At 55.9% G+C, this 22,248-nt stretch overlaps 1 protein-coding gene across 1 annotated transcript; it reads left to right on the top strand.

Moving 5' to 3' along the window:
* The first annotated feature begins 1,821 nt into the window (after positions 1-1,821).
* SDHC (succinate dehydrogenase complex subunit C) lies at positions 1,822-22,206 on the top strand. The gene is made up of 6 exons (XM_028503410.2): positions 1,822-1,890; positions 6,781-6,837; positions 8,089-8,190; positions 15,671-15,732; positions 19,614-19,777; positions 21,402-22,206. The coding sequence occupies exons 1-6, from the start codon at positions 1,871-1,873 to the stop codon at positions 21,504-21,506; spliced, it is 510 nt and encodes a 169-aa protein (XP_028359211.1). The 5' UTR covers positions 1,822-1,870; the 3' UTR covers positions 21,507-22,206.
* The last annotated feature ends 42 nt before the right edge of the window (positions 22,207-22,248 follow it).

Here is a 22,248-nt window from a genome sequence, read left to right as displayed (position 1 = left end):
GCAAAGGGCGGGGCACACCCAGGAGGCACACACAGCTGCCACGGCAGGGAGAGAGTTTTGTAACAGAGGTTTTTCAAAAATGCATTTTACTTAATTAGTGAAGCTCAGAGAAGGTGGGGGATCCTGTCCTGAAGGCAGGGTCAGCTGTGGACCAATCTGAAAGGATGTGTGCCATTTTGAAAAGGAGCAGTGTACCCGGGGGTGAGGTATCTAGGCAGGTAGAATGGCAAACGCAGAGACAGAGAGGTGAGAACGTGCATGTGTGTTGAGTAGGTCTGTCAAGTGCTGGGCTTGTTCAGGCAGATCTGGGGCCCCCCGCCTGACTTGATTCGGGGGAACTTCACTGCAGGGGCATCATAGGAAATGAGTCTGTACAGGAAATTGAAGCTGGTGTTGGTGGGCCTTAAAATACAGACTACAGAGGGTGGATTTAACTTGTGTTCTAAGAATTTCCTGAAAGGTCTTGGGGTAGTGTTTGAGGCTAATGGGAGTGTCTGTATGCTCAGAGCTGAGTTTTAAGACACATCTGGCCGGAAAAATCATTCCGCCCAGAGCTCTCCTGGTTGTTCCCTCCTTTCCTTCCCTCCTTGGGATCACCTGAAATGATTGTGCTTTCATAGAACCTCTCATACTCCAGCCTGGATGTTTTCCCTTCTCTCTTCCCCTGCCTTTCACCCCAAGCTTTGGATATACCCTGCTTCTTTTTCTTTCTTATTTTTAAGATGAGCCTTGGTATTCAGAGGATTGACTTAATATTTGGTTTGTCAGTGTGATTCATTTCCATCGATTACCGGCTCTGGAGGTTAATTTGAGGGTTGCTGCTGTTCCTGCTACGAGACCTCTGCAAGAAGCTCACCTGCAAGGCCACAGCTCCTGGTACCTTCCTGGTGTCTCCCCACATCCCAGACTCGGTGGGTTTCGTGACTGGTATTACATTTGCATTATGGAAATGCAAAATAGCATTTGCATTTGATGCAGAAATAACTGTATTTATGCTGTTGCAGTCCTGAAAGGAAGGTGTAGGAGTGCTAAATAGAATAAAGTTTGACTATTAACGTCATGAGCACGTTTTACATCAGTGAGTTGTTGTCCGGGCCCTCCTTCACGCCTCCTCTTCGCTCTCCTGTTCCTTCCTCGCCCGCTCACTCTCTCCCCGAAGTCCTAAGTGCTCTGCCAGTTCTGCAAGTGGCACTGTGCTTGGGTTCTCAGAACTGTTTATATATATATTTATTTATATATATGATCTAAGCGAGGTCAGCCCACCCCCACCCAGGTTATTCTGGCTGTGGATGTCACCCACAGGCCTGAAACAAGAGACAAGGGAGACTCGTGTTGGGTGAGTGGGCGTCTGGCTCAGGCGCCAGCTAAGGGTTGAGGGGCTTTGGAGGAGCTCAGGGCCTGGGAACCGGGGCTGCGAGCGCCTCCCCACGGCCCATCCTCACTCCAGACCTGGGTGTGGACTCGCGCGTCTCCGCACGGGAGAGGCTGCACGTGAGGACGGGAGGGAACGTCTCGGGCGCCCACCAGCACGTGTCTGACCCCACGGATGGGGCGGGGATCGGACAGGTCTTGGGGACCTGTCCCCCAAGACTCAGAGTCAGGCCTCCCTGGTGCGAAACAAAACGAGAAACGTTCATGGGAAGAGTTTGAGCCAGCGGCGTTTCTGCCGAAATTGGCAAATTCTGGGAGTCAGCCCAGGAGGCCGGGCGGACACCCCAGAAGCCCGAGAACCCCAGCCTAAACTCTCTACACCGCGGGGCGGGCGAGGGCTCCAGGACCTTTTATAGAGGCCCGCGCCGTCACGTGACAGAGGCCCCGCCCCCACGAGGGCGGGGCCGTTGCGCCACTTCCGTCCCTACAGGAACCCAAGATGGCTGCGCTGTTGTTGAGGTGACTTTCGTACGCGCCTGCGAGTCGGCGCCGGCGGCCCCCGGGAGACCCGCCCGGGCCGCTGGCGTCTAGCTGACGGCCGTTCACCCTGTGCCCGGGCAGGGGGAGGGCCCGTGCGCGTGGAGCCCGTGCGGGGTCCCAGAGGCCCGCTCCGGCCCTCGCCGCTCCGCGGGGGCGCCAGCCCGCTGGGCCTCCTTCCTGGCCGCGGGGGGCGCGGGCTCCCTCCCGCCCTGCTGCCGCCCCACCTCCGAGTTAGTCCCTGGGTCCCTCTGCGCTGCGCGGGGGAGTCGGGCTCGGAGGAAGTAAACGCGGGCGTTCGTCGGAGACCCGGCGTGTTTTGTCCGGGCCGCGCCGTAGCGCGAGACTTGGGGTCGCAGCAAACGAGCAGTGACCGTTTTGCTGGGGACCGTGGGGAGGGAGGTCTCGGCTTTAGTTTCTTAGAAACACAAAGAAAACAACACCTGGGAGGCGCGGTTGTGCCTGTAACGGGATATGCCTGTAGCTCCGAGAGGTCCGCGGACGGTGGGCCCCACCGTTTCGACGTCTTTCTGGGGATTTGGAACGGGTGGGGGCGGGCAAAGCTCGACGCACCTCGCCCTTGCTTCAGACGCCTGCAGACCCAGCTGCCGGCGCGGAGCGGGCCTCCCACCGGCCGCCCCCAAGCGCCCAGGGGACCCAGTTTTAATCTCTCTCCTTACTGCGGGGTGGGGGGAGTGGGAGCCCCAGTGTTTCCCTGCAGGGTCAGTGCCTGTCCCGAGAAACGCCCTAGGTGTTCTTCCGCTGACCCTGACTGCCCGCGGCCGAGACCTCCTCTACGTGGAGCCTTTCGACCGACCGTGGCGCTTTTAGTGCCTTTTCACACTCCCCTGGTGCAAATCCCAGGAGAGGTTCGTGCCAGCCCTATTTCTGGAAACTGTTTGTTATGGAAAGTTAGCTCTGATGCTGTTGAGATTTAATTCCTGGTTTACCCAAACGTTCCCTCCTTTCTCTTTCCACTTAAGTCGCCCAGTGTAAAAATAGAGGGAGTTTGTTGAGTTTGTTGACAAAATGACTCCTTTGGGAGCTGAGATCAGGAATGGGTTATCATATTTTTCTCCCGGCCTCTCATTTCCAAATGAGTCCTTTTTTCCTGACAGATGCCTTTCCCAGTCTTGCCAGAACCACCTCCCTTCTAGTTCGTTTGGCCGTAATGGAATGCTTTTGGGTTCTTTGACATCTCGTCATTTGGTAATGGTCAAGGGCTTCTGGTGGGATCGACCTCTAGCTTGAAGTAATCATATTGGCTGTAAACGGTTCCTTTCCGGACCCTGTGTAGAAGCCGAGGGTCGTTCTGCTGGTGAACGGTGCTGAGACAGTGTCCGTTCGGGTTTAGAGCCTGTCACCACCAGCACCCCGTGTCAGGACGTAGACGTTTTCACCAGTGGGGATGCCAGGCCCTGTTCCTTTCTCATGAGGGATTTTATAGGAGGGCTTTTTAAAATTAAAAAAAATTATGTATATATCCTGATGAATTTCCAGTTCTAACTTAGTTCACTACCGGGGTTTGAGACTGTTTGTAGTGTGCCAGTGCAGCCTCAAAGGAGAGTACCTTCTGAGAAGTTGGGGGCTGGCTTCTGATTGTTTTGAAGATGTCAAGGTCATTGATTCCACGACTGTAGGTTCCTCATTTGTGAATGAATGTAGTAATAACTTGGACCCTCTTAAGAGAAATATTGGTTAGATACTTTTAATGCGTGGTTAAATATTATTAGTTATCAGAGTGCTGTATGTCATGGCCTTTGAAGAGTGCTCTGTGTTTTGTGTGTTCCATTCCCTAAACAGTGCACAGATTAGCCGGCCACCGATCCCCAGCAGAACGGCGCGCTCTGTTGGTGCTCGGTCAAGGAGTGACTTGCCAAAGCCAAGGCAGCGACAGCTAGAGGACAGCTGGGCTGCGGCCTCACAGTGTGCATGCTGCCTGAGCGTGGAGTCAGCAGAGCCGCGAACCTCCTGGGCGTTGCTCATCGTGTTAAATCCTACACGAGAAACATCTGCAAACATGCGTTTTACCCCTGCATTTGTGAGGCTGCTTTTTAACACGAGCATGCTCACGCACAGACCGTTTCCTTGAGCCTCTTCTATGTGTCAGACATCATTACAGATGCTGGAGGTGCAGCGTGTTCCTGTCCTTGAGGAGCTCAGAGTCTAGCAGAGGAGGTAGATAAATAGATTAATTATTAAGCAAGAGGATGGACGTTGCTACAGAGGTGCAGAGTGGTGCGGAGACGCTGCCGTGCAGGGCTGTGGGTGTTGAGGGTGAGCCTGTTGGGCCGTGTGGGAGGCCCGAGTCCCAGCAGCTTGAGCAGAGGCCTGTGGGCTTCGAGGGCTCGCCTCCTGTGTGGGGGAGGTGTGGCAGCCCTAGAGAATTCACTGGAAAATAGGCCCAGAGTGTTGGACTGGGCCGTTGCGAAGGGCCTCGTTTGTCTGCAGTGGGAACGTGGACCTGTAGGCAGTGGGAGACAGTGGAGGACTTTCAGTGAGTGGGCTCTGCCGGCCTGGGCGGGAGGGAGGAGGTCAGTGCCTGGGAGGTCACGCAGAAGCTCCGTGGCGCTGCTCCTGGTGAGAGGTGAGGAGCGCACTGACCGAAACGGGGCGCTGGAGTTTCCAGATCATACCATAGGCCTGGTGATGATTGCACACCCGTGGGGCGGGTCGGGCGGCGGAGGAAGGGAGAAATCAAGGATGACTTACCGTATAGCTTGGGAGTTAGCTGTGGGCTAATCACCATCAATCAGCTTTTGTACATAAATGATTGCTCTTCACCTTGTCTTTAGGGCCATGCATCTCTTGAGTGTTGCTGTTGTCACAGACATTTGTGGAACTTTTTGGCTTACCATCAGATTCAATTTAGAGGTCATGTAAGAGAAACTCATTATAATACAGTCACATCTTGTTTTGGACCAAAAGTGGGTTTATTTCATTTGATCACGTAGATCAAATTGAATGGCTTTTGGTTTTCTTCAGACGTCAGACTCCTTTTCAGCAGATGAGTATTTTCATCACCACTGGCGGTTTTAGTGGGTGTGATGCGGGTTCCGAAGACCTTGGGGAGGCTGATGGAATATCACTGTCTTCCATACGTGTGGTACGTTGCAGTTTAGAGAAAGCTTTCCTTTATATTTCTCTTGGAACCTTCTCAGCAAAAGCCAGGCAGGTATATCAATTGCATTCTGTGAATGAAGACTTGAAGCTCAGGGGCACGCTAAGGGCACACAACGAAGGCAGGCCTAGAACTCGAATCTGGCTTAGGACTGTGTCCGCTGCTGTTCTGCGTCGCTCTGGTTGCCCAGTCCAGAGGAGAGCTCCGAAAGCGTGGCGTTGCAGGAGACGCTTGCAGTGCACTCAGAAGGGAGCAACACTGGCTGGAGATGAAAAGTTCTGGGCGTGTTAACTTAAAGTAACACAAAGAAGGTACTGTTCCCTCCTAGCTGTAGCATTTAAAGTACTGTTCCTAGGGGGGAAAAGAAACCTTTTCAGAGTTCCTGGTTTCCCATAAAAGGCAAGGACAGGTAACTCCTGTCACATGCCAGACCAGCCTGTGGAGTTTGTGCAGCTAGTTTCTGTCAGGGCCTGTGCAAAGTCGACATTGGTGTTTGTCTGGGAAACAATAGCCCTGGACGGGGAGGCTGTAGATTCCAGCCCACGTGTGCCAGCCCTCCCTGGGAGCCTCGGGCTGGGGCTCGCCGGGCGCAAGAATGCGAGGCCCAGCGTCCGGGCCACAATCCCTGCCATTGATGGGAGGAGGTTTGCTCCCACTGCTGTCTTCTGGGAGCCGTGGACACACAATGTCCACATTCACCTCCGAAGCTGGAGGGAGGGAAGGGCTGAAGGAAGTGCTAGTCGGATTAATTGTCCTTCCAGTGGTGGGCCCCTCTAGTGTCCTGGTGTGATCGCGAGGCTCCTGAAATGCTGACGCATCTACTCTCAGTGGGGGAGCTTGGGGCACGAGGGATGGGCCGCCAGCCACTACCAGGGTCCTGATGAGATCTCTCCCTGCGGGGTGGGGTGGGACGGAGAAGAGACACGGGAACTTTTGTGGAGTCGGCGTATTTTACATTCCAGCCCCAGAACTGCCCTCTGGTCACCTTCTTCAGCACCTTCGCGGCGACTTGAGGCAGTAAAGTGGGTCAGGGTGTACAGGTGATGCCGTCCCAGTCTGTAAGCTCTGGGTCAGTCCGGCTCTCCAGTAGAATGCCGGCACACCTCAGTGTCGGACTTGAGAAGGAGTGGCTTCCCAGTGGAACACTCGTGCGTCCTCCTCAGGGACCTTTCCCCGTGCGCGGTGAAGACACCTGTGTTCCTGTGTCTTTGCACTGTTACACGGGAGACTTGGACTTGGAGTTCGCCCAGGTGGTCTGAAACTTGATGTGGTTCCTAAAGCGAGAGCTCAGTGTTTAGGGCCCTCGTCCACGGACTCCCGTTCCTCCACCTTTTAATCCCCCTGCAGGAGGCAGCCCCTGTAGCTAAGCTGGGGCTGGGGGTTGCCAGCAGCTCACCCTGTCCTTTCCCTCAACTCGTGTCTCTGAACCATCCCTCACGACCCAACTTCAAAGTCCCTTTCCCTGTCTCCCTGTTAGGTGTGGCCGACTGTGGTCATGATTTACCTTGCATAGACTGTGTTCAGCCGAAACTCTGTTTTGCATTTCTGGGTAAGATTTGTGATTGTTCTCCAGTTATTTAAAGTTGTGACTTTTCTACTAGAAAATAATCTCAAGGACACTGATGCTGTCACTTTTCCCACCGTGTGCATGGTGTCCCGCCCCACCCCTGAGTGGGCTGCGGGACGGACGCTGAGTGCGGTCCCCCGAGGCCCACCTGGAGTGCCGCTGACTCCGGTTCTCTGTCCCACAGGCACGCTGGCCGCCCCTGCCTCGGAGCCCGCCTCGGTCCTCGGCTCTGCATCCGAAAGTAAGTTGCTGGGTCTGTGGGTATTATTATTGCTCAATTTTCTCCCTTTGGGGAAAGCAGTAGATTGTTGGCTAGGTTTTGGGGCTACATATGAAAGAAAGAAGCTGCAGTGGGCGTGGCTGAAAATACAGGGGTAGTGGTCGCTTTTGCCCGTCGAGCCGCAGAAGGAAAGACAAGAATATTTCTTCGGTCTTCTGTTGATTTTCCTCACTTTCGGCTTGTCTGCTGTATCTGACTACACTGATGTAATCCAGTTCTGGGCTCCTTCTTTGGTATCTAATTTTCTTCTTTCCTTTCTGCTTAGTCTTTCTTCCTTTCATGCTTCCTTTTCTTGTAACCTTTAGTTCTGGGCAGGAATTAGCCCTTAAATATGTTTTCCTGCTGTACTCATTTCTACCCTGTTGATTGCCACAGTTGCTTCTCTGTTATTTTTTTAACTTTTAATTTTGGAAATATACATTCAGAGAAGTTGGGAGAATAATACAGTGAAGTTCTGTACACTGTTTACCTAGATTCATCAGTTGTTAAAATTTTGCTGTGTTTACTTACCAGTATGTATTTTAGGTTGTGAAATTGGTATTTTTGTAGACCTAAATTGGCCTAATATTGATAACTTAATGTAGTTTGTTACATGTTTAATTATTATTATTTTCTCTGGATTCCTTGCAATTACGTTGCAGGGATCGTGATGCCTTATTTTGCTTCTCTCAGGAGGGTGGGATCCTGTGTGGTGTGGGCACATGGCACATTCAACCGTTGTGCACAGCTGTCTTGTGGTTGGCGCCAGCCTAGCCCCGGGCCGAGGGGGGCCAGGAAGCCGTGCAGGGGCGCTGAGCCGAGTGCGCCTTGGGGTGTCACGGGCCTGAAAGGGGAACTCGAGGAGCCAGATGAGGGCGGGGGGGGGGGGGGTGAGGCGGCACACGTGGCTGGGAAAGGGCTGGAAAGGGCCGTGCGCTTGTGCACCTGCTTCTGAAGTGGCCCGTCTGCCTCCGTGCGCAGCCGGGGGCGGGGTGTCTGTCGCGGGGGGCTGTGCGTCGTGGGCCGGGAAGGAGCCTGGGTGGACCTGGCTGGGCGGTCGAGGTTAACGACCGAGTCAGACGTGCACAGAGCTGAGGGGTGGACACGCGTGTTTCCCTCGCGCCGTGGCTCATCCAGCACAGCTCACCTTTTTGTATTTCAACGTTTTGTTGTATAAAAAACTTAAACTGACTTGACTGTTAATCATTTAAAAACCCTCCGGTTTCGTTGCAGTGCTGTTCCTTTGGGAACCACGGCCAAAGAAGAGATGGAGAGATTCTGGAACAAGAACCTCGGGTCAAACCGCCCCCTGTCTCCTCACATCACCATCTACAGGTGAGGGCTCCGGGACCAGGAGATCCGGAGGAGCAGGCGGGACCCCGGACTGGCCCGCAGCCCCCTGGTTGTTTTCCTCAGGCCTGTTGTAAGAAGATGACTGAATCCTATCTTCTGGCCTTAGAAGGGTAGTCTGCTTTACACAGCTGCCATTTGGGAAATCCTGGCATGTCAAAATGCTATCAGTTTAAAAATGTTATTTTGAAACAGTTTTAGATTTGCGTGAGTGTTGCAGAAAGAGCACACACGCTCCCGTGCACCGTCATGCAGACTCACAGGGTGCTGCACGCCCGAGGGACTTAAGGGCAGGTGCAGAGGCGACGGCCCGACACTCCTGTGTCACCTTTCTGTTCCATCGCCCACAGGCCAGCACAGACTTTGTGGCCTAAAGCAGCACATTTGTTGCCCCCAGTTCTCTGGAGCCTCCCTGGGCTAAAGCCGGGGCGGGGGCAAGGCTGGTTCCTCTGGCGGCTCCGGGGCAGATGGGCTCCTGGTTTTCCCAGCTGCTGGAGGCTGCTCTGGATTCCTTGGCTTGTGGCGCCTTTTCTGCATCTTCAGAACCATCAGTGATGGGTCAAGTTCATCTCTGGTCATCGGTTGACTGGCTTCCATGGACACATTTCTCTGACTGTCCTCTCCTGCCAGCCTCTTCTATATTCAGGGACCCTGTGAGTCTCTGGGGCCCGTCCATATAATCCAGGCTGGTCTCCTTGTCTTTAGGTGAGCCTGTTAGCAGTCTCTGTTTCCTCTGCAGCCTTCAGCACTCACAGGTTCCGGGAACTGGCGTGTGCGCATCTCGAGGGCGGTCGTTACTCTGCCTGCCTCGGTCCCTTGACCCTTCGGCATGTGCCCCCTGAGTTTGAGGACTCTGCATTGTCCAGTTCTCCCACGCAGGAAACGACCGCTGACCCGGGTCCTGTCTGTCCCTCAGCCCCTTGGCGCGTTTGCCGGTTGTCCCAGTAGTGTCCTTCCCAGGCCCCGCATCCCACCGAGATCGCACGGCGTCGACACTTGCAGTGGCCTGCCAAACCTCCTTTGGGGTGGAGTGGCCTGCCGAACCTCCTTTGGGGTGGGGCAGGGTTTTACTCCCTCCTGATCCTTCATGGCCTTGACACTCCAGAACGTGCCTCGGTCTGGCTTGGCCGTGCGCTTTTGTGACTTGCGTGTTTGGGGGCAGGAGCTCTCTGGGGTGCCGTGCTCTTGGCGCCCGATGGTTCGTCTGTTCTGATACCGGTGCCGGGACCCTGTTGTCGCTGGGTGAGGGGTGTCTGCGGGGTTTGTGTGTTCTATGAGTGCTGACTTCGTGGGGACACACACCTGAGGCTGAACATTCTGTTTCTCATCACACTGTCACCCACCTGAACCCATCGTTACTGTGCTGGGCTCCAAATTGTGATGTTTCTGATTCCATGGTGCCTTTTCGATTTCTTTATTGCTAGGGTCAAGCTTCCTTTCTTACCGGCACAGATGCAAGGATCCCTCAGAGGAGAAGCACACTCGCTTCCCTCTACTCTCGTGAAACCAACTAAAGGAAAAACACCGCAGTTTCTTCTCCACTCAGCACTTCTGCCACGGAATGGTTCCCACACCAACCAGCTTTCCAGCTGCGGACACCAGCTGGGCAGCCTGTGATCCAGCTGCGGCGCTCACCCCTGACGTTAGCGCAGGCCCGCGGGTGAGGGGTGCGGTGCCCACGCCTGCCCCTTGCTTCACGTGATGGTCCCGGGCTGTGACCTGTGCTTGACTGGTCGGCAGGGCTTTCCCCGACCCCTCCTTGGGTTCAGTGGTTTGGGCTCCTGGAGCCTGGAAACGTTTGCTTTCGTCACCTAGTTTAGTGTGAAGGGTGTCACAGACGAGCAGCCGGTGCCCTCGCAGGCACCTCTCTGTGTGAAAGGTCCTGGTCACAGGAGCTCTGTCCCCGTGGAGTTGGGGTGCCCCACCCTCCTGAAAACTCCGATCCCCGTACTTTTGGGGTTTCTGTGGAGGCTTCATCACCTCCATTCATCCTTCATCCCATGATCCATTACCCTGTAGCCCCTCCCGCCTCCCTGGAAGGAGGTGGGGCCGAGGCCGAAAGTTCAAGCTTGCAATCATGTTCTGGTCTCTCTGGTGACAGCCCACTTTCAGAGTCACCTCATTTCAACAAAGGATGCTCTTCCCACCCAGGGAATCCCAGTGGATTTAGGAACTGTGTCAGGAACCAGGGTCAGAGACCAAACATTAGAACAGAAGATGCTCCTAGCGCCCCATCACTCAGGAGATCATAAGGGTTTTAGGAGCCAGAAACAGAGGTGGAGGAGGATAGATGTCTTACTGGTTTGGCCAAAGGGCTGCACTGTTACTGTCGTCTGTTTGATGTTCGGATTGTCTGGGCCTCGGCTGGTGTGTCTCCTGTGGAATTGTGATCTGGGCTGGGTGTGCTGCGGTCACCAGGGTGTCGTGGCGTCCAGGCCCCTTCCGTGGAGCGAGCCGGGACTCGTGTGTGCGCACAGCTGTGTGTGTCCGTTAGGTCGTGTCCTCAGATGCAGCACTGATGGCTGGCATGCCAGCGCCCGCCCGAGACCTGCTCCTTTCCAGCTAACCCAGCATCTCGAGCTCTGCCGCCCTCTTGCTTGGGCTCCCGCCAGGGGGGCTGGCCGTGCTTTAACCGCCTCCACAAATACCACCGCCCTTCAGATTTCTCCCAAGCCGGATTCCAGAAATAATTCTGATTGCAGGGTTGGATGAACATCCCGCGTCCAAACAGAAGGACATTGATGAGGGACCTCAGCCCTCACTACTTTACGGAGAAAATCTTGAAGATAAAAGATTTGGGGAGGATTCTAATGATGAAGAACCCTCAGATTATTCTGAATCTGTACTTCAAGCTGGGGCCTTTTTTCACAGGTCGTATTACAAATGTTGGTAGGGTGGTGAGCTTTGTCTTGGTTTGAAACCTGAGACACAACACACGTGTGGAGAAAAGAAACAGCAGCAACCGTGGGGCTGCTTCCCAGGTGACAGGTTGGGAAGGAGGTCCGAGGTGTCTGGACTCATGTTGTGTCACTGAGTTCTGGAGGTGTTTGGGGAGGCACGGAAGCAAATGGTTGAGTCCGCAGTTTCTGAAGTGCTCTGTCTCTTAATATACTGAGTCTGTTTACCAAAGCCAAGTGTGTCCAGGGATTAAGTTACCAGGAGCAAATGAGTCCTTCAAAAGGATGTTGGACAAAACTTTTTAATGCCTAAGTTTTGGAAGGACCCTTAACACTTAATCAGATCATCAGCCTCGTTGGTTTCAGAGTGCTCCTGGGCTCGGGTGCCCACTGAGTGTGATGGGCAGCTGTGAGGGGCGGCCCAGCATGCAGATTGCCCTGCAGGCCCCCGCCCCGTTGACCCCAGCAACCTGGCACTTACGTACATGGTCTGTTTTCTGTGTTAGGGTTTTCATTTGAAGAAAGGGTGCTGCTCAAAAAACATGTCTAAAAGCCACCATTGTGCCAAAGGAGTGGGCGTTCCCTGCAGTGTTTGCACAAGCGATTGCCTGCCTGTGCTTGCACACCTGCAGTGACAGGGAGCTCACTATCACACTTTTCCACTGGGAATTTCTCTTATCGTCAAAAAGAGCCTTATTTGATGGAACTTGCTTCAATTTATATACTTTATCCAGTGGCTCTAGTTCTACTGGGAACTATACAGGATAGATCGAAGCCCTTTTTAAAAGAAAGATTTTATTTATTTCTTTTTAGAGAGAGGGGAAGAGAAACATCCATGTGTGGTTGCCTGTTGTGCCCCCTGCTGGGGACCTGGCCCACAACCCAGGCCTGTGTCCTGACTGGGAATCGAACTGGTGACCCTTTGGTTCACAGGCTGGTGCTCGGTTCACTGAGCCACACCAGCCAGGGCGCTAAGCCCCGTTCTTTTCCTGACTGCCCTTTGATGTTGAACATCTTTTGCTGTGCTTACTGGCCATTTGTATATCTGCGTACAAATGTAGATACGTTGAAGGGCTATGCTCCTTTTTAAACTCAGTTGTCTTTTTAGTTTTTTTTTTAAAGTTTTTATTTGATTGATTGGTTAAGCAAAAAGAGTATAACACTCATGCTGGGCAACATGCAGGTGTGCTGTGAGGGGGACCAGGTCCGCAGCTGACCCCACGCCCCTCAGAGACGGTTCTGAGGGGAGACCGCCTGACCCCGAGGACTCCCAGCTGGGCTGCTGCCCCGGAACTGGGCCTTTCTGCGACTGACCGAGGCTGCTGGAGAGTGGCGCTGCGGTGGTGGCGGAGTGGGCGTCACATAAAAGCCAGCGTGCTGGCCACTCTGAAGCGTGTGGTGCAGTGCCACCGGGCACAGTCACAGGGTGTACTGTCGTCATCGCCACTTGTTCCCGGAGTCCTCTTGTCTTTCCGGGCTGCAGCTCTCCCAGGGGACAGTGCTGCCCGGCCCCTCCGCCCCCAGCAGTCCCCAGTCAGCTTGCCGGTTCACGAGTCTGACCACTCCAGGCCCTTGTGAAGGAGAGCTGTGCCCTGTCTGTCCTTTGGGTCCAGCTGGTGGCGCTCAGCATGACGTGTCCAGGTGGCTGCCGTGTCAGAATCTCCTCCTTGCTAAAGCCGTGGTTCTGCAGGCCACACTGTGTGGAGTTCATCCAGCCACGGACATTGGGGTGGTTTCCACCTGGGGCAGTGGTGGCTGGTGCCGCTGTGCACGGGGGGCACAGGCCTCCGCCTCCGTTGCTCTCGGGCGTGTCTCGGAGCCGGAGTGCTCGAGTGTGCGGTAGTCCTGGGGCTTGCACCTGGAGGGGCCGGCACGGTTTTGTGTTCCCACCAGCAGCGCACGGAGGTCCCGGTGTCTCCACGCCCTCACCAAGACGTGCTGCTGCTGCTGTTGTAATAACAGCCATGCTGGTGGGGGGGGCGGGGAGCCCTGGCTTTGGTTTGCGCCCCCAGTGGTGAGCGGTGGTGAGCGACTCTTCACGCACACGTCGGGCATCTGTGTGTCGTCCCCGCAGAACAGCTGTTACTTTCTTGATGGGGTTGTGTGCGGCCCAACTGTTAGACTGTTGCTGGAATTCACATATCCTGTCTCTAGTTTTCTTTCTCTTCTTTTAAAGAGATTTTTATTTGTTTATTTTTAGAGAGGGGGGACAGAAACATGAGTGTGAGAAAGAAACATCAGTTGATTGCTTCTCACATGCCCTCAGCCAGGGACCGAACTCTCAACCCAAGCATGTGCCCTGACCAGGAATTGTCTGGCGACCCCTCACTTTGCGGGATGACGCCCAGCCCACTGATCCAACTGGCCAGGGCTCTGGCTTGCTTTGATGAGCATCCCACTCCCTGCGAGGAGGAGTTAACGGACACACATTGCAAACCGGCAGGTGTGTGGTGATGGCACGTCATTCCCTGTTGGGTGTTGGAAATGCAAGGGTGAATAAGCTACAATCTGTGTTCAGGAGGATGCCAGTGTGTCCTGAAAAAGTGTGTATCAGGAAAGTCACAGGCTGCTAGTGACTGTCTTTTCTGTAAGTGGATCAGAACAGTCCTGACTGTCTGCACTGGACTTGTGAGTTGGAACGGGAGACAGCAGGACGACTTCACGCCGTGGTGTCTGGGGCCTCCGCTGGAACCCACAGGGGCCAGATGAATCTGAAGACCCTCTTCCTCACGTGTCTTGGGTTGGCTCAGGCTGTTAGACGGCCTTCCTTTTCTGTCCACATGACGTGCTTCACAGGCTGTTGTGGGCTTCCCCAGAGGAGGAAGAGGGACCTGGGGATGGGTGGGTGGAGAGACAGAGGGGGAGGGACATGGGGACTGATGGACAGTGATTTGGGGCTCAGGCAGTGTTGCTTCTGCTGCATCTTGTTCCTTGGGCAAAACCGTGGTGATGTCCTCTTGCCTGATGGGCAGTGACAAGGCCCTGGAACCGCGCCCCCCCCCCCCCCCCCCCCCCCCCCCCGCTGCTCCCGGGGGCGGGGCTGAAAGTGTTGTGCTTGTCTGGAAAATGAACTCTCCTTACCTGTGCCGCACAGGCCAGCCAGACCGTGGTTTCTCCCGTCTCCAGAAGAGACAACCAGGGCGATCCTTGAGCCCCTCCCTCTGGCCTGGGGCCCCAGGTGCCCTGGGGATGCTGAGCTATGTCTTACTTCCCCATCTCCCTCTCTTTTCTTTTCATTTCTCTGAAATCAGTGTGTACTCGTCTCTCTCTGTCTCACAGCCCTTCTCTCTGACAGCGCAGTTGAGTGGTCTGCTCTGTCCCTCCAGCCAGGGGGCTGTCTGTCCTGGGGACGGCTGCGAAGGCCCCATTTTGTTGTCCTGGGCACTTATTTTTGCAGCCTCAGCTCCTTCTGGGTTCCAGTCTCCTGATTCTTCTGACGAAAGGATGCCATTGTTCCCTGTCGTCCTTTGTTATGTGGCTCTTCTCCTGCCTTTCGTGCTTGTCCTGTTCAGGCTGAGTCCAGCGCAGTGCCCGGCCAGCTTTCCCGGTTTCTTGGGCCATTACTCCTCTCTTACCGTGACCATTTTCCTTACTTAGACTCTTTCTGAGATCTCTCTAACCTACTTGCGTGTCGAGTGCACGGTCTGGTTCTGCTCGGAGCGTCCTCTCTGAGCTGGCTCTCCAGGACAGAGGCACTGCTGGCCTCCCCAGCCCCTGACCAGCTCCCTCTGGGCCTGAGGACCAGTCCCGGGGGTAGCAGGGTGGTTGTCCTCCGTAGAAACACTGGGGAGACTGGCGATTCCGAACGTAATTGAAAAAGTGGTTTGATGAGAAAGTACTTTGGAGCTACTGTGGATTAAGAAGCATACTAAATCCAGCAAAACTGGGTTAAAAAGTTTGGAATAGGCGATTTATTAAGGAATAATCGGAACGCTCAGTACGGGTATTTCGGGGTGCACAGTGTCGTAGGTATCAAGAACAGAAGGATGGCTTCCAGGCGGCAGGGGTTCTGCAGGGCTGGTTGGAAAAGGTGCAGCGATGAGGAGGTGCTGGCTGCTAGTTGTAGCAGGAGTCACGGGCGTATTGTCAGGAACCGTGCAGGAGCTCGCGCTGTCAGGGGCTCGCCAAGGGGTGGACTCGGGAGCCACTCGAACGTCCAGTCACGACGCTCTGCACCTCAGACCAACACGACGTCGTCGTGTGTCAGCTGTGCCTGGAAAGCACACTCGGGAAAACAACAGGGTCCGAGGGTGACCGAGGGCATGGCCGGGAGACCGCAGGGCCTTGCCCGAGCTGTTTCGGGGCGGGGGGTGGAGCTGTCACTGGTTCTTCCTTTCAGCCCCGTCAGCGGTGCAGCCGGGTCGAGGGGACGACGCTGCTTCTGTGAGTCAGCGCTCTAATCCCCAGACAGAGGAGCACGCACAGGAGTGGGAAGGCTGCTCGCTCTTTGTGTTTAAATGCTGGCTGTTCCCCAGGGGTTCACGTTCTCTCCACTGGGCGGGGGTGGGGCACGCTCGTGGGGAGCCATCTTTCCCTTCGCTCAGGTGCCTGTGTCTGTTTCTCTGCAGCTGGTCCCTTCCCATGGCGATGTCCATCTGCCACCGCGGCACTGGGATAGCCTTGAGTGCAGGTATGTATGTGTGTGCACACGCGTGTGCGTGCACACTCTGAAGAACTCCACTGTTTCTTTGGCTCTGGGCACCACCCCCTTGGCAGCGCAGCAGCTTGATTTAGAGAAAACGAGCCCATGTCGGCCTGTGGGTCCTTCATTCCTGTAACAGTTAACTGCGAGTTCCCGTTACGCTCAGGTCCGAAGGGTTGTCAGAGCATCCCTAGCGCGTCCTGCTGGGGTATTTACTGAAGTCACGGAGGGCAGAGGCGTACGTACGTGTAGTAGAGAGGGTGGCTGGCTGAACGGGGCCTAACACAGTCGTCAGCCTCGCTCTCACGGGACCTCAGCCTGCGCCCCCGCCCCCACCCTTGTCCCGGCACGGGTCGGCCCGCAGACTCGCTCGCTCCCCAGCCTCCCGGCGCCCGGCGCAGGCCCGGAGGCCTGTCGGTGCAGCTGCCGAGCGGCGTGTGCTGGTCCTCCTTGGGCGGCGAGGGTCGTCCCTGGTCCGGGGTGCACGTGTGAGGAGGTGTCCGGGGTCTGGTGCACCTTTCCACAAGATGAGGGTCAGCTGTGTTTTAGAATTTTCTTTGGCTAATGCTGGGGACGTGCACATACTGTTTCTCATGATGTCCTCCAGGGCCCTTCCCGGCCTTCCGAGGACTGCTCCCCCTGGCGTGGTCGTCTGCAGGGCTGGGGGCCGAAATGCAGCAGCCTGTGCTTAGGGGGCTGCAGCGAGACCGTGCAGGAGGAGTCCAGAGCTAACTCTCCCCTACTGGTAGTCAGATTAGTTTTGTTGGTGACCACGTGAGGGCGGGGACTCCCCGCTGAGGTCGACGGCGCATTCCTTTGGCTGGTCAAGGGCTGGTGGGACCCAGGTGTAGGGTGTGATCGGCGTGGCCTGGGAATCCGTGGGTAGCCTCTGGTTTCTAACCTACTTGTGTGAAGCAGTGGGATGCACTTCGAGACGAGGCCGTGTGACTGTGAGGTCACAGTTGGGCTGTTTCTGCCGACTCGAGTCCTGCCGTGAGCAGACTGACACCTGCTGCTCAGTGGGTGGTGCTGGTGAGCAGACGGGACGGGGAGCAGCTCGTTTTCGGGCTGCAGTTCCCACTGTCACCAAGCATGCGAGCCACCCTGACTGACCGTAGTCCAGGCCAGGAGCTCGTGATGCGAAAGTACTCGTTTGCTAACTGTGGCCAAAACTGAATGTTTATTTGGGGATATTATTATTTTATTTTTAATATTATTTTATTTTTAAATTGTATTTTATTGATTATGCTGTTACAGTTGTCCCAGTTTTTCCCCCTTCGCCCCTCCCCACCCAGCCCCCCAGCTCCCTCGGGCAGTGCCCCCACCGTCGTTGTGTCCATGCTGTGCGTGTAAGCTCTTTGGCTGCTCCGTCTCCGGCACGGTGCTGTACATCCCCCGGCCGTTCTGTGACTTCCCGTTTTCACGTCTCAGTCTGCTCGCTTCCTCGCCCGTCCCCCGCACCCCCTCCCTCCCCACACCCCCTCCCGTCTGGCAGCCATCAGAATGCTCTCAGTGTCCGTGATTCTGTCTCTGTTGTTCTTGTTTGCCTGGTTTGTTTTTGTAGATTCAACTGTTGATAGATTTGTATTTTTTGCCATTTTATGTTCACCGTTTTGATCTTCCTTTTCTTAAATAAGTCCCTTTAACATTTCATGTAGGTAACGGTCTGGTGATGATGAACTCCTTTAGATTTTTCTTGTCTGGGAAGTTCTTTTTCTGCCCTCCCATTCTCAATGACAGCTTTGCTGGATAGAGTGATCTTGGATGTAGGTTCTTGCCTTTCAAGACTTTGAGTATTTCTTGCCAATCCCCTCTAGCCTGCAAGGTTTCTTTTTGAGAAATCAGCTGACAGTCTTATGGAAACTGCCCTGTAGGTAACTGTTTTTGTCCTCCTGCTTTTAAGTTTCTCTCTTTATCTTTAACTTTTGGCATTTTCATTATGAGGTGACTTGGAGTGGGCCTCTGTGCATCCATCTGTTTGGGGCTCCCTGTGCTTCCTGGACTTGCGTGACTGTTTCCTTCACCAGATTAGGGAAGTTTTCTTTCAGTATTTTTTCAAATAGATTTCCAACTTCTTGCTCTTTCTCTTCTCCTTCTGGCCCAACTATGATGCAAATGTTGGACCTCCTGAAGTTGTCCCAGGGGCTGCTTATACTATCCTCATGTCTTGGGATTTTTTTTTTCTTGTTTTGATTGGTGGTTTTTTGCTTCCTTATGTTCTATATCATTGATTTGATTTCTTGGCTTCATACACTCTACTGTTGTTTCCCTGTAAATTGTTCTTTATTTCAGTTGGTGTATCTTTTGTTTCTGGATCTTTTTTATGCTGCTGAGGTTCTTGCTGAGTTCCTTGAGCATCCTTATTACCAGTGTTTTGAACTCTGTGTCTGATAGGTTGCTTATCTCCATTTTGTTTTAGCTCTTTTTCTGGAGTTTAGATCTGTTCTTTCATTTGGGCCATGGTCCTTTGTCTCTGTTTTGGCAGCCTCCCTATGTTCGTTTCTATGTATCGGGTAGAGCTCTTTTGACTCTGTCTTGGTTTAGTCGCCTAATGCAGTAGGTGTCCTGCACGGTGCAGTGGCCCAGCCTCCCCTGTCACCCAGGCTGGATACTCGAAGGGTGCCCCTGTGTGGGCTGAGTGCACCCTCCTCTTGTGGTCGAGGCTTGGTGGCTTATTGGCAGGTCAATGGGAGGGATTTACCCAGGCCAGTATGAATGTATTTTTTTCACAACTGTACTTAATAATTATTTGTGTCGTCGTCGCCGCTGTTGTTATTCTTGTGAATGGCCGCGTGTTCTTCAGCTTAGATCCTGGTCTTCCCAAGCTGTGTGCAGGCTGGTTGTGTAGGCCAGCGGTCCCTGTGCTCCTCCAGTCCTGCAGGGACAGGGCGCTGCCAGGTGCGCGCGCGACGTGGGCAGCTCGTGCCTCCGTGCCCCGGGCACTCCTTGTAAAGTGGGCAGATCAGGCCAGTCCTGGAACTGATGGGATTTCAGGGAACTCGACCCTGGGTGCTGACTCACGGAAACAGGATGAGCAGCACAATAAGTGGGTGTAATAGGACCGGTCTCTCGGGGGGTTGGGCACTGGGCCGGACAGCGTCCCGTTGTTGGCTGGAAATGGGCCAGTCCAGCAGCCGTGATCTGTGTGTTCTGGGGTACACAGAACAGCAAGAACGATGAGAAACCTTTGAGTAAGTTGAGTCATGTCCCGCTTAGAAGCTTCCTGTTACTGTTACACATCACTCTCTGCCTTTCTCCTTCGATGAAAGTTCAGATCTTCCCCGTGGCCTAAAGTGCCTGGCCTGGCCCGTGCCTGACTCCTCACTGCCTGTCCTCCCCCTGCCCTGTGCCCCATGCCCCCGCCCCGCCCCGCCACCGCCACACTGCCCTTCAGGCCCTGGCACAGAGCCGCCGCGCGCTGTCTTCCTGGACCTGAAGCGTGCGCCACCCCGCCCCGTGTCTTGCGTGCTCAGCTCCTCATCAGAGCTGTCACCTCACAGAGCGCTCTGCTGATGGCCACATCCGGAGTAGCTGCTGTTTCTAGGCCTTACGACACTTGTGTTTCTGTCACACAAATTTCATTACGTAATTTGTCGTTACTTTGTTTGCTAGGTTTTGGCCTATCTTACGTACTGTGCACATCCACTAGCACTCAGTAGGCGCTTAGGGAATTTCTGTTTGCTAAACGAACATCTGGGGATGTTTGCTTATTCCTCTGACCTTCTGGTTAATCTGTTACGCATTGGAAACTGGGGCTGATAGTAACGGCCTCTCCCCTCCAGGGTCTCCCCACCCCCACACCCGGCCCGTGCGGGGCTCTGGCTGTGGCCGGTGGCGGCCCTGACAGGCCCATGCGTGTGTCTCTTCAGGGGTCTCTCTCTTCGGCTTGTCGGCCCTGGTGCTGCCTGGAACCTTTGAGTCGCACCTGGAGCTGGTGAAGTCGCTGGCCCTGGGGCCGGCACTGATCCACACGGCCAAATTCGCTCTCGCCTTCCCTCTCGCCTACCACACCTGGAATGGGGTCCGGCACCTGGTGAGTCCGTGGAGGTGGGCGTGTTTCCCGGGCGATGGGAGTGGCGGGGCTGGGAGGACCCTGTGGTTCCGGTCTGGGTTCGGTGCTGTCCTGAAGGTTGCCCGTGTGCGGCCTCCGCCCAGGGGCCGGCGGGGGAGCTGACCGGGATGGAGCTCAGCGCCCTCAGTCCTGGCAGATACTCTGCCCGTTCTGAGAGGGTTGCTTGTGAAAGAGGCCCCTGCAGCCAGGTCCCGCGTGCGGCACGGAGGGCACGCGTGTCTTGCAGGCTTGGCACCCACTGTGTCCGGCACAGGGTCGCAGTGTGAGCAGATGAACAGCTGCTGTTTCAGCCCCCACGCCCACTGCCCAGAGCGAGAGCTGGTTCTGGCCTTTGTGTGAGCGGCTGGAGAGGGTGGGCCAGCGTCAGCAGACCTCGGCCTGGGGCCCCAGAGTGTGCTCCTGGGGGTAGGCCTCTCTTGGTGGCCTGAGGACTGTCCTCTGGGACCTCGGGGTCTGCTCAGATGGGCGTCCCCTCTCCCAAAGGAGGTGGCCCCCTCCCCAGCACTTCGGGCTCCCAGACACCGTCCTCTCCCTGCCCTCGGTCTTGCCGTCTTTTCTGGGAGACACGCACTTCCGTCCCTTCTGGTTTCCATCAGCCCTCAGCCCGAGGCCTCTGCCCTTCGGCGCTTTTGCCTTATTCTGACCTTTTACGACCCCGCCTTGGAGCCCAGAGAGGAGCTCTCTGGGGACATCCGCCTGGTCCCGTGGCCGGGTCAGTGGGTGGAAAAGGGGGCGGGAGCGACCTGTGCCATCGGCCTGTCTGCCCGCTGGTCCCGGGGCCCCGTCCGGCGGTCCAGGGTGACGTGGCTTCCCCGAAGGGGCGGGTCCGGAGGAAGGGCATTTCCTGCCGGGACATCTTGTCCCCAGGCCTGAGCTCTCTCCGGGGACCAGTGACCCGCTTCCTCAGTCACCTCCTGGCCCCGGCGGGGGTGGGGCTGGGAGGGGGGAGGGGCTTTGCAGAACCTCAGAGCCAAGGCGAGGCTTCCCTTATGCCCCGCGAGGCTCTGCCTCCCTTCGGAGCTCGGGGCAGCGAGGCTCTGCCTCCCTTCGGAGCGCGGGGCAGCGAGGCTCTGCCTCCCTTCGGAGCTCGGGGCAGGGCCTCTGTCGTCGGTGAAGGCCGTGGCCCCGTGGGCTCGACGGCCGCCTTGCAGACGAGCAGCCGGGGGTGGAGAAGTGACCGGGGTCTCCGGCGGCCCGGAGAGTCACCCCCACCCCGTCACCGCCACCAGCAGCGCTTTGTCTGGGAAGCCTGCAGTCAGATGCCTGCGGGCGCAGCCACAGAATTCCCCCGTGGGACCCTTTTGGCTCCCTGAGGGCCCGGGGTGTGGAGGGACACTCCCTGGGCAGCACTGGTCTGGGCGTCGTGGGGAAGGCTTCACTGGTCCATCTGGAAGCTCTTGTGCAGGCAGGGGCAAGGGTGCCTTTCTGTCCTCGGGGCAAGTGGTGGCAGGCGCCGCCCTCTGGGTGTCTGCAGGTGATGGTGGGCGTGGGGAGGTGCTGACGGGGGTCTCCCTCTGAGAAGGGAGCCGTGACAGTGACCGGGCTGCTGCTTGCTGACACTCTCTCCCTTTTCCTCCCCCTGCAGATGTGGGACCTGGGCAAGGGCCTGAAGATCCCGCAGCTCTACCAGTCGGGTGTGGTGGTCCTGGTTCTCACTGTGCTGTCCTCCGTGGGCCTGGCGGCCATGTGAGCAGCTCGAGGCCCCGCTCCGTCCCCCGTCCTCGGTCCTCCCGCAGATGATTGATTAGTGGGCCCAACTTCCTGTCGTCACCCTCCCTCCAGCCGGGGCAGAGTCTCCCAGCGTGTCCCACCCTCTTGTGCTTGCTGTTGCCCTTAAAGCTCAGCAGCAGAGCCCCTTGGAGAAGCACAGCCGGGGAGCAGGGCCGTTTCCCTCGCTCCTACAGGTGGAGTAACACAGAGACTCTCTTCTCCTGCCCCCGCATACTGCCGGCTTACGGCCTGGGGGCCCCTTTCCTCCTTGGTTTGTGCTGAGGGTCAGCTCTTGGCTCCTTCTTCCGGGGACGGTGGAAACAAAGCCAGCTCTGTGGCCCCTGCTGTGGGGACTGCGGGCGGGGCTCCGGGTGCCACTGCCTGTGGGCTGCTGGCTCACAGGACGGTTCTGCTCGGGTCTCCTGCACCCACACAGCAGGGGGCTGGGGAGGAGGCTGGTCCCAGCTGGAGGGGGCAAAGAGGGTGAGTTGGCTCTCGGAGGATGTGCTTTGGGGAGAAGATACATCGTTTTTGATCAAGAGAAAAATCCAGAAGGTTATTGTTGAACCTGTGGTTATTTTTTTTCTTGCAGTTTCAGAAAAACAAGCCTCTTATTGTCATGTTTTCTAACCCAAATTCATGTGATTTTTCTGAGATGGATTAAAAACCTCATGTCATCTCTGACTCTCCTTGAGGTCGAGAGAAGCCCAGGGAGTGGCGGC

This window comes from Phyllostomus discolor, chromosome 14 (assembly GCF_004126475.2).
Source record: "Phyllostomus discolor isolate MPI-MPIP mPhyDis1 chromosome 14, mPhyDis1.pri.v3, whole genome shotgun sequence".
NCBI lineage: Eukaryota > Metazoa > Chordata > Mammalia > Chiroptera > Phyllostomidae > Phyllostomus > Phyllostomus discolor.
The sequence above is the reverse complement of the archived record's forward strand: the minus strand, read 5'-3'. Positions and strand labels throughout refer to the sequence as shown.